Genomic DNA, 18,235 nt, shown 5'->3' on the forward strand with positions numbered 1-18,235 from the left:
AAGTGATGTTGTTCAAGCTTGATTAATCTTTTTTCCTCAAGCAAAAAACAAAATGTCAGCTTTTCAGAAAGTAAGAAAGTTTTGTTTGTAGCTTGCTGACACGGATGTTTTTAATTCGAAGTCTTAAAATGAATGCAAGCAGTGTAATCTTCAAAACCCACCGGTGGACATGAAATCCCTCATTTAAAATACACACACACACACAACTGAAACGTGACTCCAAAGCCACCTTTGTCCATTTTAAACACATCAATAGAATATTTTATTCTGTTTGATCATGAGTAAACAATTTGAGTCAGATGCGTTTGATTGAGAACATCAGTAGCTCCATTATGCAACTGAAAATATCCTCCACTCATCAGAAGGGACAGGCTTTTAGAGATCCATGGCTCTCTAAATGTCACTGGGGCTTTAAATATTTCAATAGATAAAGACAAACACATTCCTACACATCAAATCCGGAGGTCTAACTGTTTAATGCGCTCTGCTGACGAGCCTCAAGCTTTCAGAGGCTTCAAGGAGCTGAATCCTCTTTTAGAAGTTCAAGCTTCCCCTTGAACCAAAACAAAGGCAACACAAGAGGACAGGACAAACCTGTGTTGACTAAACAATATTAGCAAAGACACTTACCTGCTGAGAGTCCATCCACACCTGACACAGCAGACTGAAGCATCCACAACATCCACTTTTCATCCAAGTTTAAGATTATTCTATTGTGAAAGTCTTCATGTACCTGTCCTGGTCTTGCCTCAAACATGGTCCCAACCTCCTCTCCTGTCTTTGTACGGGACGATACAAGCCTCAATACTATGATTAATATGATGATACTTTGGATGTCATGGGAAATGTTGGGGGTTTGACAAGTGCTTATCAGCCTTTTGCACACACTGGTTCATCACTACGTTAAAGTCTAGTGTCCTATAAACTGAAACTGCATTTTGGCCATTGTGGGACACTGAAATTCTTCAGGGGACCACATTAAATCATTTTAGGTGACAGCTAACATTAATTGTGTTTCGTACTCAACAGTAGTTAATGAAGGAAGAAAAATGCTAATCATTCACTTTCTGCTTCTTCATCTTAGCTCAGCTTTCTGAGAGTTGTCCCATAAGTCTCCGCTCTTCTGCTGAAGTTGAGTCCTTAACTCATTTTTAGCCGAGCAAGGAGACGCTAGAATTAGTTTCTATTAATTTGACATTGATGAATCAGTCGCTTAGTAATTTTGAGGGAGTATGGATGATGTAAACAAAGAGTCTTGTGATGGGAAGCCTGGCAGCCTCTGCTGTTTTGTGCACTGCATCAAAAGAAAACAGCACAGTCAGAAGTCAGGATTCTCAATAAGGATTATGCATATTTGTACATATTTACACGATTCAGTAAAGCTCTCAGCAGCTTAGCTTGTTTTTGGCTGCTTCCAACTTTTACTCTCAAGTCCAATTCGGAGGTCTTTCAACACCAGTCTGAAGCTGGGACACTGTTTAATCAGGGACTTCGCGAGATGTGATCATTCACAGTGCAATATTTTGTAGAGGATTTTCTCAGAATAGTCATAGTCTCAAGCTTTGCAGAGCTCTTCACCTCTGCAATACACAGTGACAGCATGCAAAGATGTCATTAATACATGCCATATAAGATGTCTTATTCACACACACTGATACCAAGCTGTACCTCAGTGCACCTCATGGTGGCCTGATACAGTGTGGTCCGAACTCTGGGCCAGCCTCTTGTTGTCCACATTGGCTAACACATAAGGAGGGGCTCTGTCCAAAGGAAACAAAGCTCCACTAACTAACATGTGATATCTGGTTGGTTTAATCCGTAGAGAAGCTGCAACATGTTGCGGCTTTTCAAGGGGTTATGGGTAAGACGATTTCTTGGCCGGGCGCCATGACTTACTGGAGCCGGTTTTCTTACTGTTACTGCGCCCTGCCAAGGAGCAGTCTGGCACACCGTCCAGATATGAGCGTGGTGCTGATCTTCTCATCTAACTCTTGGCAAGAAAGCTAATAAGTGTATTTGCCAAAATTTCAAGCTATTCCTTTAAGGCCCTGATTGCTTCAGATTCTCAAACTGACATGTAGTGAGCCTCTGGCCTTTAGGGCTCATCAATCAAGTCTTGGTGGTAGAAGTACTTCAGAAACAGAAATAATCTGATTGGTAAAGTTAGATCTGAATGGATGGAGTCAAAGAATCTCATTTGTTTGTTGTTTTCATGCAGCGTTGTGTGAATATTGCTACTCCTCCCTTGATGTTTCACCTGTAATCACATCAAAAGGCTCTGAAATTGCACTGCATCTAGTTTCCATTTGTAGAACTGCACAGCTGCACCAACTGTGTCTCCAGGCCTGTGAAAAGAGGAACTTCCTTTATTAAAGGTGGAAATAAAAGTGTACGATTTCTATGGAATATTTTTGATATTTTAATGGAAGATCTTTTTCATATTTAATACCAGTTATTAGTTCTAATGTCTGCAAATCTTTAATGTTGGTATGCATTATGATTATTCTGGATGTGTATCCTTCCCCTTATGGATTCCTTTGTGCCTCTTTATGTTAATAAATTCAGTGAATCAATAAGGGCATCAGCTCAGCCTGAGGTTTGGGCACACGTTTGGATCATATCCCTTCTGTATCCCGGTTACCCTGCTGGCACCAGCTGTGACAGAAACGTGTGATCAGATCAATAACTGCAACACAAAACTTTAAGCACTGCAAAATATGACAACAGAATAAAAATGTGAACTGCAAAGTCTTAAACCTAAACTCAGTAAAGCAAAGCAAAATGTCCGCACTGCAGCACCATCTGCTGTCCAATCCAAAAAACTACAACTTGAAGACTCCAGTACTAATCCGAGAGGGGAAACGTCACTTTTTAGTGTATTTCACTAAAGCTTCCACTAGATGGCATCACCTCTCTGCAGCTCTAAAGGGTAGGTTCACAGGTTTTTCAAGTCTGTCTTAAAACAGTTGTCAGGTGTCCATATGAACACTGAAACATGTTTTTCTTGCTGTAAAAAGATCTGGTCCTAATGTGCTGAGCTTGTATTTTTAGCATGAAATGATCTCGTTGTCTTACTGTCCCTCCAACGCAGCTTAATGAGGAAACACTGTCAGTGGAAACACGAAGAGGGAATCTTCATGCGCTGGATGTGAGAAAGTGATTCTCACGAGCAGCAGGGTTACTTTACTGCTCCTCTGCAGCAGGAGATTCCCGCTGGGACTGAAAGTGGCACAGTGCAGATGGAGGTACAATCAGACAGACTGTAAACAACAAACAATCAGACGCAATACAACCGAGGAGTGCAATCAGGCCAAAATACACCGGTAACACAAATCAACAGTAAACAGGAACACGAGAGAATCCGCTCCATCTATTGACTTGAGATGACAACGAAACATTTGATTATGCTTTTGTTGTTGTGTTTTTTTATTCAAGCATCTTTCTAAACTTTCACAGCTGATTCCTCTTGTGTTTTTAGCTGCAGTCAGTCGGTGTATTGCTCCAGCACTTTGATCCAGAGTGGAATATCTCAAAAACCTATTTGTAGTATTGCAATCACATTTGGAATAGACATGCATCGTCCCCAGCAAGTGAATCCTAAAGATGTCAACACTATCACTTGTGTGTGTCTACAAAGAAAGCATTTCAGCTTTAGTCGTCCGTCTCACGCATGTCTGATGGAACAGCTACGTTCCCATTTTAATTTATCCAGCTGTCTACACAGTGTTTCATGTCTCACTCGCACTTCTGCTCATTTTTGTTTGAGCAAAATATCAAAATCCCAAAAATATCAGTAAAAAAATCCAAAAAAATGTAGTGAAATATGCAGAAAATGTGTGTTAAATGTCCGAAAAAATATCAACAAATATCTGAAAAATATTATGAAAATATCTGACAAAATTGTGTTTCCATTGTGTCTTAAACTTGTGTTCAGAGTTCAAGTAGCATTTTTCATTTGGACAACAGAAAGTCTTGTCAGAAATGTGTGAAAATGAACATGCAGTTAAAGATTCCTTCCAGACATGTTGAAGACATGTAAAATACTCTCCTTTGAATGATAATTTAGGTCAGGTATGTTTTTCACCGGCTTCGAACACGTCTTAAATTCAGCAGATGAACTTCTAGCGTTTCATCATTCCTCACAGTTTAGGTCAAACATCCAAGTGAAGTAAGCAAAATACTTCAAATGAAAGTCAACTCAGCTTCTTTTGTTACTGGCTTCCCAAATAATATTGATAAAAGTTCAGTCGATTTACACATCAACAAGGCCCGTTTTTACAGTTTGACATGAGAAGTTTTGGAAAGTTTGGGAAGCACCTACTAGCAAGCTACTAATTTAGCATAACTGTAGCAAAGAAACAATGAAGTACAAGGTCCCCTTCTGGTAAACAGTATAGTGGTGTACAAGTATCACAAAATCAAAATGCTCAAGTCACAGAACTTTATTAAATGTACCTTCCACCTCTTCCAATCACTTTCAGGACAAATACCTTTCAACCCTTTGTTAGCTCATCATGTCCACAGTCTAAGACTCTGCGCTTCATGTCGTCTGTCTCTCTTCATGCAGCAAGTCGTTGACTGTAAACGTCACAGCTGTCCTTGAGTTGGAGGCTAACATGGGAAACATTTTGATTTCAGCTTCTACCTCAACTTAAACTTCAACACAACTGTGCTGTTTTATCTGAGGGGTATTTAAGGACATTTGTAATTCAAAGAGACCCCTCCACACACACACACACACACACACACACATGCAGCCACTTATACACACACCTCCTTTAAACTTAACCCCAAACCCATTCGTTCCCTCCTGAGCTGCCCGTTAATCAATAATTCTTCCTTTTCACTCCCCTCTCTCTAAGCCCGGCACAAACCCTTTCCTGCTACTGAATTCTTCCAAATCACTTCATTCACCCATCTCCATCCACACACACACACACACACACACACACAGGGAAGCCGCCCCTCACCCTCTCCCAGGATGATTCCAGTCCATTCCCATTGAGTTGCATTAGCATACAGATGTTAGACTGAAAAGGGAAAGCAGGGAAACACAAAGGGCCTGCATGACCAGGAGGGGAGGGAGGGGTCGAGGGGCTGCGCAGGGATGGCCCTTGGCCTTTTTAAGGTCTTACAGACACACACACACACACACACACAAGCACGGGTATTGAATGGTAAGTAGCCATGGGGGTTGTGGGAGTCTGCTCCTGCTTCACTCTACTGTTATTCATTCACTAGAGAGAAATCCTCAGCCTGCCCACAGCTGAATGCCAACACACACACACACACACACACACACACACACAGGGCTGACCCAACTGCACACACATGCGTGAACATATTTTTTTAACACTACTTGCTGGTTGTAGCTTCTCGAACACAAAACGTTTTTTTCTCATTTTAAATACGAAGTGCAGAAGTTCCTGGATGAGATTATTTCTCATATTACATTAATATAAATTACTGGTATATTCACAAATACAACCAACAACTGATTTCCTATTGCTTCTTTTAACAGCATCATAAAACACGAATAACTTTAGTTGTTCAGTGTTAGTCTTTATTGAGTTGGGAGTGACAGCAGGTTCCAGTTCAGTGTTTTGATCTTTAGTGGTAAGTGTAAGTTTAATATTTTTTACACGACATCTCGCAGGGAAGTATAGTACTTCTCACTCCATTATATTTATCTAATAGCTGTAGTTACTTTGCAGATTACGGTTTCACATAAAAACACACAATCATCTTATAAAATAAGATATGTTGTTGTTATAACAGTATATAAAATAAGCTCCATCTACAACATCAAAATGTTGTTTGTATATATAATAACGTAATACTCTGAATTAAGTTTTGCTAGTATATTTATTAAGTACATTTTGCTGATAATATTTCTGCACACAAGTATTACTTTGAATGGAGTATTTGAAATTGTAGTTTTTATACAACCCACACACACACACACACACACACACACACACACACACACACACAGAGGGGAGGACGTCAACTTCTGCTCCACTTTGTGTGAATAGATGGAAATCAGTCACAAGTATCTCCGTGTCCCATTGTGTGCTGGGAAGTCTTTGTTCGAGCATCTGTTGCCCAAACATTCTCCTCAGTGTCGCTCACTCTAAATTGGTCTGTTCAGACGAGTTGCAACAAAACACACTCCTCTTCCCACACAACACACACATAAACACACACACACACACACACAGAGGAGGGCCGGGAGATTCCCTAAACGCAAGTAAGAGAAAGAGTTAATCTTTGTCCCTTTTGTGTGTCAATGAGACACAGATGATCGTACAGGCTGAAGGAGCAGCGGCAGCATTTTAAAGTGATGCTCGTGGGAACGCTTACCCAAAAGTGAACATTTGTGTTATTCCATCATGTTAACCACAAGGTTTCCTGCTCAACATTTTCTTTCTTTTAACTTTTACTGCACCAACGATGAATTTGACTCACATTTTACACAGAAAAACCAAACAAACACTGTAGTGTATTGAGATTTCACTGAATCCAACACCTCTAATGTTTGTGCATCTCCTCATATTCCAGATATTGCAATACACAGAGCTGTTGTCCACAGTGGTCTTCTCTGCAGAAGGTATAACTGCCTTTAACTGCACTGCTTATCTTGCTGAGCGAGTTGTGATCATTTCCCTCTGAGTCAGAGAGAGATAATGAAAGTGTTTTAGCAGAGATGAGAGTGAGAATATGAGACAGGTTATGTGTAAGTATGGGCACGGGGGCGTGAGGATACTACAGCAGACATACATTGTCAGTGTGGAATTAAAGAATTAAAGCTGTTTATGTGACTGAAAGAGTAAAGTGTTGGATTTCAGTCTTTTTTTATATTTATGTAGCTAGTTTGCTTTTTTTACTCATAAGTTCCTCAAGATAAAAATGACCAAATTCACGGGGAAATATCTTAAATCCTAAAACGCTGCAGCGTGCATGCAGCCTGTTACAGTCGCTCCTGTTTGTTTTCTTATGTTTCTTACTTTCCTCCTTTATTCCTTTATCAACATGCTGGTGGAGAAAGTTCTGGTACTTATTTCACCCTGGAATTACTTTCATTCAAACATCGTACAGTCGCGCAGCAACTTTTTTTCATTTTGTATAATTTCAATAAAGTATTTCTGATTCTGAAAACATCATTTTGTTGTCTCAGTACTCTGTGCAATGACAATAAAGTTGAATCTAGTCTAATCTTAATGCTTCAGACTGCGATCCATAACAAAATGACACAAAAGTATAAGCTCTTATTTCATCAAGGACTTTTATTTTGAAATAAAGATGGACAAATATATTAAGATAAAGAGCTAGGATATCAACATAACCCATGGAATGTAAACAATAAATGCACTTAAATTATGTAAAACAAAAAACACAATATCAAACAACACAATATAGGTTTTGCTTTGAAAAACAAAATAAATAAGACTTTAAGTTAACAAAAGTTACAAAAACCGCTTGCTGTCAAGTCAAGCTAACAATAAGCTACAGCAACAAGAAGCGTCTCTGGGCTCGTCAGGGAGTCGATTTCATGTGAACTCGCTTGATTTCACCTGCCACTCAGAGAGTTAGCTAGCTAGCTAGCGTGCAACAGAGGTCGACCTAAAAACACATTGTCATGAAGGCAACTCTGATAGATAAAAATCAACTATAAACAATGGTCATCTTTTCACCTGTTTGTTTACATCACGGAAGAGGAAGACAGCGCACACATTTTAAACATTTCAAACAGGTAGGAATTTCCACACACTACGACCACGATGCAGTAATGCAGCGGTCCTGATCGACACTCAGATTAGTCACACGTGGAAGATGAAACGTTAGCTCTCTTCTTCTCTAACATTAAAGTAGATTCTTTCTTTCTTTTGATGGTCGTGGAGCTCCCAAACTGATGGTCACATTTTTATTCACCACTGCTGACTCACACTGAGGCCACGAACGTGTGGTGAACCCCTCTTCAAAACCACAGTTTTGCTCGGTATTCAGATAACAGCACTGAATAATTGTAAAAAGGTTATTACAGTCAGAGGCGTGAGGCTGAATGGAGAGGAGAGTAGACTCACTGTGTGCTCACACCAACAGCAGAAAGTAGTGCTCATGCTACTGATCGAGGATGTTTCCCGAAAGTTCAGATTCAGAACTTATCGAGCTGCTTTTGATGTGAAAACTCAGTGCGTCTTGATTTCTGCCAGGCCTATTAGCCAATAAGGCAACATACATATAGAATGCCAAAATGTTTTCTCTTCCTCCTTTCCTCTCCTCTCCGCGAGCCTTCTTAAAGCTACTGGATAGCGTAAACCAAGCAGACGGACATCATGAATGCATAAGTAAAGCATCATTTCTCTGGTATTATATAAAAAAAAAAAAAATCATGAACACAATCACAAAGCAAACTCTGACAGAAACAACAAAGCAATAAATAAGTCTAAAAAAGTGTTAAGCTATAATAACAATAATCATAACACTGTCATGGCTAAAGGCTAGGCTAGGTGTTAACAGTACTAGTAGGTTACGGGAACTCAAGCATCAACTTTGGTAACTAGAGAGAATCAGTGGGTTGCCTACACTTCTGCTATTTTTTGTTGCTAAGGCAGTTTAGCTGAACCTCTGCCAGGCAATTAACATGGCTGACAAATACAATCAAGTGGCCACAGCCATACAACCAATCAATCAATCAATCAGTGACAGCATACAGTTAATTAACCCTCTTACTCACAGACAAGAGGTTGGTTTCATACAGTTGGAGAGCCCTAAATATGACTGGAGAAGTGCTGCAGGCTGGCATCACTGAAACTATCTTTAAGGAGTAAAACAAGAAATACGATCTGTAAAAAACAACGTTGTTGTATTAAAAAAGTGGATAGCACACCAGCCATACATAGGGCAAACAGCACTAATCTTAAAATCCTTCTGAAATCAGGGTACGGGAAATTCTCACACAGAACTTCCCACTGAGCAGGACCAGCATTCGGGTGAATGCCGAGCTTAGTGAAGAACCCCCCCAGTAGTCTCTAAAAATGGGTATACAACAGTATACAGCAGTAACAATGGCATAAAAGAACAACCGTACAAAAATAACGATAAAACCAAAAACAAAGAGGTCAGCTAAAACTGGACGAACACTGAGCAGCGCTACAACTGCTTGGATGAGGAATGCAATATGCACAAAGTTAGGTACGTTTACCCGGCTGGACTCAGAGAGGGACTGAAAACCTAATGTTTTAATCCGTTGTGACTGGTATCTGAACTCTGGTTTAAAATGTCTAGTTTTAATAATGGAGTTCCTGCTTTATTTAGACCTTGTGGAGATTACGTGCGTCAAAGCTGCTCTTCTGTTTTTGGACTGGACACAAAACCCCTACATCAGATCCTGATCACATAGAGTAAAACATTTAGACCATCTATCCCTGATCAAATTCAGCCCTACAGTAAACCCCTTCCCTACTCGTCTGAAACAGACAGGCGGCTAAAGATGGGCAGGCGCCGGCCCTCGAAGCTTGGAGACTCTGTGCCGCTGGAGGAAGAGCTGAGGGAACAGGAGGAGGTGTAGCCTTCCTCGGAGAGGGAGTCTGCAGAGGAGCAGCGCTGAAGGCCAGGGGGGGCGTTCAGGGAGACCGGCAGCTTCTGGGGGTGTTGGTATGGGAGGTTTGGGTTTTTGGAGGTGGGACACCTGGCGCTGACAGAATCGGTCACAGCATAGAAGCGCAGAGCCGAATCACCGCTGTCACCTGCCAGTTCAGTGATGCCAGAGAAGGGGTAGTGGCAATGCTTCAGTGACCCCGGCTCGGGGAAGAGAGGGGAGAGAAGCTCTGGGCTCCCTATGGAGGATGGAGGAGGGGAGACCGAGGAGGCCCGGGTGAAGAGGAGGGAGGAAGGCTGTGACTCCTCAACTGGTTGGAAAGTCTGTGGAGAGGACGAGAAGCCTGCGAAGCTAAAGCTGTGACGCAGCAGAGGAGGCCTCGGCTTCTGTTTCTGCGGAGGCACGGCGCCGTCGGCAGCGTTGAGCTCGTCAGCGTTGTGGATGAAGTGGCAGCGGGCGCCGTACGGGCAGAAGCCTATGGTGTGGAACGTGCGGCATGGCTCTGTTTTGTACTTGGGATGCCTGCTGAGGCCCCTCAGCTCGTCCATGCCGTGAGCGAACTGGCACTTGGCGCCGTACTTGCAGGTCCCGCTCTCCTCATAGGTGCGGCAGAGTTCGGTCTTGTACCGGGTGGAGATGTGAGGCAAGGGGGCCGGGGGTCTGGAGGCAGGGGAGGAAGCAGTGGAGGAGAGAGAGGTGTTGCTTAAGCAGAGGCCTGGTGGAGGAAGCAGCAGTGGCGGGGACACATTAGCCATTTTGTCCTCTCTGCCTCCCAAGCTGCTGACGTTGCCCTCGATCATGCTGACCGAGCGGTCGACTCTGAAGGGGATGTGGCTGAGCGAGGAGCGGGGAAACTGACTCTCCCTGCTCCACTGCTGGTTGGAGGCCCCGCTGAGCCCCCAGCAGGTCGAGTCGGTCACCTCAGAGCTGCTGCTGCTGCTGCTGTTGTTGAACTTGGAGTTGGGCAGGGTCACGGGGCAGAGAGAATGGCGGCGCTGGAAGCCCAGGACTCTCAGACTGTGCTGCTGCCGTTGCTGCTGTGAGCCGGTAGACGAGCCATCTGTCGCCTCCAGGCCGCGGAAATTCTGTCACACAAAAGGAGAGAGGAGAAGAATAGATGTGAGCTTTCTGCATTCCTGGAGCGCTGGAGCGAGACTGGCAGGGCCAAAGTGAGCTGAGAGGAGATTTTAAAGCAACAGGGCTGATGAATTAGACCGGAGAAATTTAGTCAAGAAGTTGGACCATGTTTTATCTTGAAAATGTACTAAATGAGTGTTCATTCTCAGTTTCATGTTTCAGAAAACACATTTTAAATAGTAAAATATATGTTGAATCTGGGTTTAACTGGATTGCTAAGTAGCATAATTATTCCAATTTTAGTCAAAATACACAAAAAGTATTTTATCATATTATACTTTCAGCCATTATACTTTTATATGTACAAACTACTTTACAGTTCATGAAAGAAACAATCAAAAAACATTCTATTTTTTCATAAACAGAATTAGTTGAGCAAAACCAAATTTTAAAAGTGCTTTTTGAACCCATAAAACATAAACATGTGAATTGCAATTTTACTTTATGGTTTAGGAAATCGTAAAAATAAAAAAAAATACTAAAACAAAAATGAGTTTCAAGCCAAATGTTTGAGCTCTGAACCAAAAGCTGCAGTAAAGATGAAATTTACAAACTCAAATCTAGATTTTTCTAGAAACACTGAAATCATTAGTGAGGCAATATTCTAAAATGAATTTGAGATGCATCCAAAGAAAAACACTTCAGCTGTTTAGCTAATTAGGCAATCATTTTATAACTTTTCACCACTTCATTATCTTTTCCCACATAAAGAATTGTTGTTAATACTTTAATCTAGTATTCCCTTAACTGAGAGTCATCACAGATCACAGAGGAGATGGTTAGTTGTGGTTCGTTGGTGGAAGTTAAAAGTTTTAAATTGTCATTCTCACCTTGAAGAACTCCTCATCCAGTTCCAGGAAAGGTGTTAGAAAGTCGGAGGGCATGGTTCGCTCCACCGTCCTCGCTGGGTGAAGGAGCTGGATGTCTGATCCCACAGTGGAGGACGGCTGGGGAGGACGAAAAGTCTCTGGGTCTGGAGAGACGGAAGAGAGACGGACAAACTCTGGTCTTTGGGGAGCTGAGTCGACAGAGAGAAGGCTGAAGGGTCTGGGGAAACCTCACAGAACTTCAGTTTGACCCTCTGAAGGTTGTTACTAGACGGAAGGGGAAGAGAAACTGCCTGCTCCAGGAGGTGAAAGATATCTCTTTGGGGAGGGAACGGGAGAGAAATCAAGAAGTAGTCAGGTCCGTTGTGAAGGAGGCAGGGAGTCGGGAGAAAGAGCAACGTGACCCCGGGAGGAAAGTTCCTCGACCATCTGTTGGAATCTGCTTAAATAGTTGGGGAAACCCACCCATACACACCCACCCCCTGCCTGTGTTCTTCAGGGGGCAGGGCAGGGAGTGTGTGTTAATGTGTGTTAATGTGTGTGTGTGTTAGGGGGGATGGGGTCCTGCATTGTAATAGTGTGCTGGGGGGCAGGGTGGGCACAGAAAGAAGAGGAGGAAGCTGAATGAAGCTACTTTTCTACCCATTCATTACCAACTCCTTAAAGATGCATTCTTCTTCTTCCAACAGGCCGTCGCCTCACTTTGTTTAGGATCGATACAGCTAAGGAGATAATGACGAATGTTACCAAACACGTTTACTGTCATCTTAACTGTCTGCTGCAGTTAAAAGGCAGCAAAGTTGTTGGAAATGTTTAAAAAGTATATTTGTACACGTACATGGGTATAAAATAAAGTTTTCACAACTTTGTACGTGTACGTTTTATTCCTCCAAGTGTTTTCAGCTACAATGCATTCAGCCCTGAGCTGGGTGGCCAGGCTGAGGGAATAAACGTGCTGCATCTCCACTGATTATTTATTAAAATAATGTTTTGTCATGAGGACTATTCTTGACTTTAACAGGATATATTATAACTATATAATAACATATAATAATATATTCTAATGGGACACAATCAAGCTCTCAGCAGTAAACTCAGCTGCGAAGAAGAAAGAATGTTTTTTGGCCATATTGTTAAGAGTACACTCACTTTCTACATTATGGAAAAGTTAAATTCCAACACATGCTATCTACTACTACTTTATTAATATCTAGAACATGTATTGTGTTATTATTTCTCATCATAAATTATAGGTGGATGGGTCTCCATCCTCTTCAGTCTAGTAATGAACTGAGATTTGACGGTCGTCTAACTGCTAACCCGGACTAGCCTTCTTGTTTCTGTGTACAGTGAAAACAAAACAAAGTACTAAACATGGTGAATCAGCCTGCTTTAGAATCCACTCGTCTTCCAAACTCATGTCGACTGCAAACTCCAAAATGCCCACAGGTGTAAATGGAGTGTGAATGTGTTAGACTGACGATCTGTTCTGGGTGTACCCCACCCTCGTTTAGCTCTCGAACATTTCTGCCTCATTACCAACTAACAATATGTATTGTAACCATACACACAAACGGTCTACATTAGCTAGCTGACCTTCCTTTACCTTTCAAGATTCTGAATGGATTCACAGCTCTGTTATCTCAGTGTGTATTTTATATTCATGGCCTCCATTTATGAGAGATAAGTCCTGAGGTGTGGGTCAGTGATGATCCGACCACTCCCTCAGCAGTGATGTTTTCATCGTCACGCCATTTCAAAGCTTGCTCTGGTGTTGAAATGCAAATTCAGGTCAGTAAGGATGGTTCAAAGCTAGCAGGGTGGAAGTGTCAGCTGTTGACTGTTCCCCAGTAATACACCTTTCACAACAACATGGGACAAAACAAAGACGCCCGTTGGTTTGAATGGGTCAACATGGGATTTCCAACTTCCATGATTGTGCTCCCAACCTGGGCTTTAGGACAGGTCGGCGGTTCCTATCCATATGTCCAAGTGTCCTGAACCCCAAAGTCAAAGTATGTATTATCAGCACAATGTACTTAAAATAAGTACAGTACTTGAGTAAATGCACTTGGTTACATTCCACCACTGAATAAAAGCACTTTTTAAATGCAGCCATTTACCATTTACAAAAGTCAGTGATAACAACCTGTTGGTGGAGACGATTGTCTACGAAGTCTAATCTCAAGAATAAGTAGCTCTTCTGGAGAGCTGACAGGCATTAAGTTTGGAAAACACAACAGTGGAGTACTCTCTCAGTACTCTCTCAGCTTCCACAAGTCCTTGGTATGTTTTGGACTCGACTGAAAAGGTTTGGACAGACATAAAACATCTTTCTCTTCTATTTAAAGCATTGTGCAGCAGTAGTGGAGGTGTGTAGAAATGACATTCCAGTTACACCAGGAAGTGTATTTTCTTCAGAAGGATTGTCCACAGAGTTAATTAAAAGAATATATTGGTGGATTGTTGGAAACTGAAACTCAGTGACCTCATGTTGTTTGAACCTGTTGTTGTGTATTGACACTCACACATAGTGTCTCTGTATGGACGCTGCAGAGACATTTCAGACAGTGTTGATGTTGTGGCCAGGTTGTCCCGGGTGTTGAGCAGATCAAGGAGTCCAGCAGCTACACAGAGGAAGTGTAAACACTGCAGTGTTTACTGTTTGTGGGATTCAGCTGGTAATACTGAAACAATACAATTAGAAAGTGTGTGTGTGTGTGTGAGAGAGAGACAACAAGTAACATGGAGAGTGTGAGTGCATCCATGACTAAATCTGAAAACATGAGATAAACAAATGAACAGCGCAGAGACCAAGAGACACCAGGAGACTCCCTCAGACACCTGGACCGAGTCCTCTCAAAGGTAGGTCAGTTACTCTCCGAAACACAGGAACTATCAAACTATCAAGCTGGGAAAAATAAGGCAATACAATGTGATGCATAACTGAACTGCAAACCCTTAAAAATGACAGCTCTACTGACATTCAAAGTGCAGATAAAGGGGGAGGGGGGGGGGGTCTCTGGTGGAATGACAGACACAATCCTGATCACAGAAATAAAAATTAAAGTACATGGACGCCTCAATGATCTTCTACAAAGAAGTCACTCAACATGTTGGTAAATTCAGTGTTTTACACTTTACCTAAAGCCCTTAAAGATTACAGTAACCCCCCACCAGGCTGGATGTGGACCCCTACCCAAGGGGGGGCTGAGTTTTTTCTCCACATGCAAGACGAAAGCTCCGTCAAACAAAGTTCACCTTTCACTGAGTGCATTGTTTTTTTTTTATATAACACTAAATATTGATTTCGTTTATATTAAAAAGTAACCGTGCAGATGAAAACTTGATGCGATGAACTGTCACTCAGTTCTTACAGCCACAAACAATCCAAACTGTAAAACTCACAACAGACATTTCTTATCACAACGCCTCACTGATACGTTACTGTGGTGTGTGTGTGTGTGTGTGTGTTCAGGGTTAAATAACTGTAATCCAGTGTGGTTTCCTCCCTGTGGTCGGTTGGTTTGGTAACAGACTGACTGTCGTTATGTCTCTCTCTTTTCTTTCCTTGTTTCTACCTCTTTCCCTTTTCACTGTCTGCCCTCTTCTACACTTTGCTTTCTTTCTTTCTTTCTTTCCACTCTACATATAAGTCGAGCGATCGGTCCATCACCTCCTCCCTTCCCCGTATGTTCCTGCATCTTTCTCTGTTGTTGTGGTCTGGTCTAGTGACACTGCTACTGGATCTGTTCTTACATAAGCAGCAGTATGTGGGTGTTCGTACAGTGCATTGATGTCATTATGGTAGTTAAACCAATAACCCACAACATGATCATATTAATAAATGTCTTTATTTCCATTGATTGAAGCCACAAAGTGTGACTCAGCCAGAAAGCTTGTTGTGCACACTGGGAGTGTTACTCAGACTGGGTATTACTGTTTGATAACAAGTGTCACATTATTAGATTATATTTAAATCTTAAAACTAACAACCATAAATAAACTTACAAAATAATATTATACAATTATTCAAATCAGGTTATATCTTACCAGAACAAACAAACAAGGTCGAGGAACATGACCAAGCCTTTGGTTTTACTTTTGATACGTAACCCTGTATTTTATATTTTATTTCTGCCAGTGAAAAGTTTTGCATTTGAATGTTCTTTAGATAGCTTCCACTAAATTAAGCTAGGAGACATGCCTGTTTGGCAAATTCTTTTCCTTTCCTGAGCAACACTGCGCAGAGAAAAAGCCTTTAATTAGTTGTTAAAATGTAGTGACACGTGTCAGCTGAACCGAACCAACTGGATCACAGATCACCTCATCAGCTGTGATAGGAAGGCCTCTGTGATGCAGGCTTGATCAGGTGGATCGGGACTAACATCAGGGTGCATTCCACCACCTCCGCAATTTTATGTCTGCAGAAAATGGATCATATCAAGATGGCGGTTTGCTGTAACTTTGGCTGGGAAACGTTCCTTGCTGTGTCAGTTAGCAGTGGTTTGGGTGGAGACGAGGGAGGAGCAGGTTTTCAGAGGCTGCTGCGACACAGTAACACAGTGCCGGCTGAGTTACAAGTTTTATGGTTTGTAGTATGTTGACAGAGATAGAGACAAATATGGGATGTAATGCCTGTCAGTCAACATGGCTGACACTTTGACACACAGACAGCTCACGAATTATCTGAAAACCGAAGTGTGCAGTTCGGATAGAAAGCGGTTAATGGAGGATGGACGCATGATGCAGTCATTTCTGTTACAATGCTGAACGATTCCCTTGAATCATGCAAAAGATAAGAATCAGCTACTTTGCTGAAATAAACCTCCTCAACCTGGAATAACTGTCACAAAACACACCTTGTAAGTATAAAGCTAAACTTATTTAGCTGGTAAAGTTAATAAAGTCATTATGAAAACGTAATTATTGTGTAATATACTGTAGACTTCTTTGTCACATGCAAACACAGTCTCTTACACACACACACACACACACACACACACACCCCAGCATGGTTGTCGGCCCCCTGTCTGAGCCTGTCTTGGCCTCTTTGTTGAGGCCAGCATGACAAGAGCTCCATTGTCCACAAGCTTCTCCATATGTTCCCATATACACCAGAGTGAAGCGTTAATGGACAAAACCAGCACACAGGATCTGATCAAACTGTCCTCTGTGGCTTAACCAAGGACAAGCGCTCATCCTGAGACTCACATGGCTGAGCTGCCACAGCATCCATCAGCGTTTTAAACAATTAATGAATACAATCTGACGATACTAATGTCAACTTTGTTTCTGAGAAATCAAATCTTCTGTCATTTTGCTTTTACTAATGGCTCTAAACACTACAACACCCATGAACCTCAGCCACTGTTGCTGTGGATGAATTGGACAGTTGTTGCCACTGGAGCAAAACACTGCATCATAGTTGCTGAATTTATCCATAAGTCAAAAGTATAACAGAGAATATGTTTGGGGGGGGGGGTTTCTACGAAGCTACAAAGCTTCAATCAGGAGAATCTCAAATCCATCCGAGACTTGGAGTTGTTTAACGAGAGTTTAAACAAGCGGTTATATTTTTATAAATTGGAGCGGCATGCGGCTTTACATCTCGCCAAACTTCAAGTGACTCTTGGATGTGTTGGGTTGGTGGCCAGCTTTACTACTTACAAGATACAACATACGGTATAAGACATTTTTCAGCTGTTTTCAGACAGTGAGTTCATCCTCTTACGCGTAATGTTGCAGGACCACATGAGGCCGATGACTTGTTTACTTCTTAAATAAAAACAATTCATGGTTTTAATATTCATCCTCACGTCCTCCCTGCCCGCCCATTGTCATGGATGCTGGCTCTTTTAGGTCATTTCCATTTCAGAGTGGATCTGAATGGTCGTCAAGTACCCTGTTTGCAAAGCCGTAGTCTATTGTTGTAACCTGCTGTGTTCGTTTGCCATGGTGGCACTTTGCTCCCACTTTCCTGCATCCATTGATGAGAATGAGGGCCATTGTCATCAGATGTCCACCGTCATGTTTCCTCCACCTCATCTGTTATCTGTGTGTCGGGACACCTCAGTGTTGTACTGCACTTACACTACAGCCACATGCTTCGCTCTTGTGCTTGGCAGATTGTTCAACAGTATCTGAAACCCCCTCCACCCACCCCTTCCCAACATTAGAGTTGTGGTGCTTAGAGTTGTGTAACCTTCTAATATAAACAATCCAACAAACCCACTTCAAGTGTGCAGAGGTGAGAAAGTATTTAAACTTCTCTCCCGAGCTCTTTTTCATTCTTCACACATCACTTTTGTGCAACTGAGTGCAACACAATGAATGTCTTCCAGTAAAAGACTGTTTGAAAGAGCGGATTGGCCTTTCGGAGTAGGCACAAATACTTCTGGAGATTTCACGAAAAGTCCAAGTTCAAAACTTTCGACAAATACTGACGTTTTTATTTTCTTTCCATTTGTGGAAAGATGATTGTATTTTTGCCTTTATTAGCTAGCAGATAGTATAGAGGCCGACAGGAAAATGAGGGGAGCCTTATAGCTATACCAGCTACCAACGGGCCACACATACACTGAATGCATTGGTTGGTTGTCCATCCCAGTCTCAACAAAAGAGTTTTTCTCTCTTCTTCCTCTTGTCTTGATCTGTCTGCCCTCTGCCC

General features: G+C 42.0%; 1 protein-coding gene across 1 annotated transcript; it reads right to left on the reverse strand.

The window, feature by feature from the left end:
* Positions 1-9,462: 9,462 nt before the first annotated feature.
* On the reverse strand, positions 9,463-11,622 carry LOC139285851 (mRNA decay activator protein ZFP36L1). Its single transcript, XM_070906518.1, has 2 exons — positions 11,569-11,622; positions 9,463-10,686 (listed from the first exon to the last, which is right to left on the reverse strand). The coding sequence occupies exons 1-2, from the start codon at positions 11,620-11,622 to the stop codon at positions 9,463-9,465; spliced, it is 1,278 nt and encodes a 425-aa protein (XP_070762619.1).
* Positions 11,623-18,235: the final 6,613 nt, after the last annotated feature.

The sequence above is a fragment of the Enoplosus armatus genome, chromosome 5, assembly GCF_043641665.1.
Source record: "Enoplosus armatus isolate fEnoArm2 chromosome 5, fEnoArm2.hap1, whole genome shotgun sequence".
Taxonomy (NCBI): domain Eukaryota; kingdom Metazoa; phylum Chordata; class Actinopteri; order Centrarchiformes; family Enoplosidae; genus Enoplosus; species Enoplosus armatus.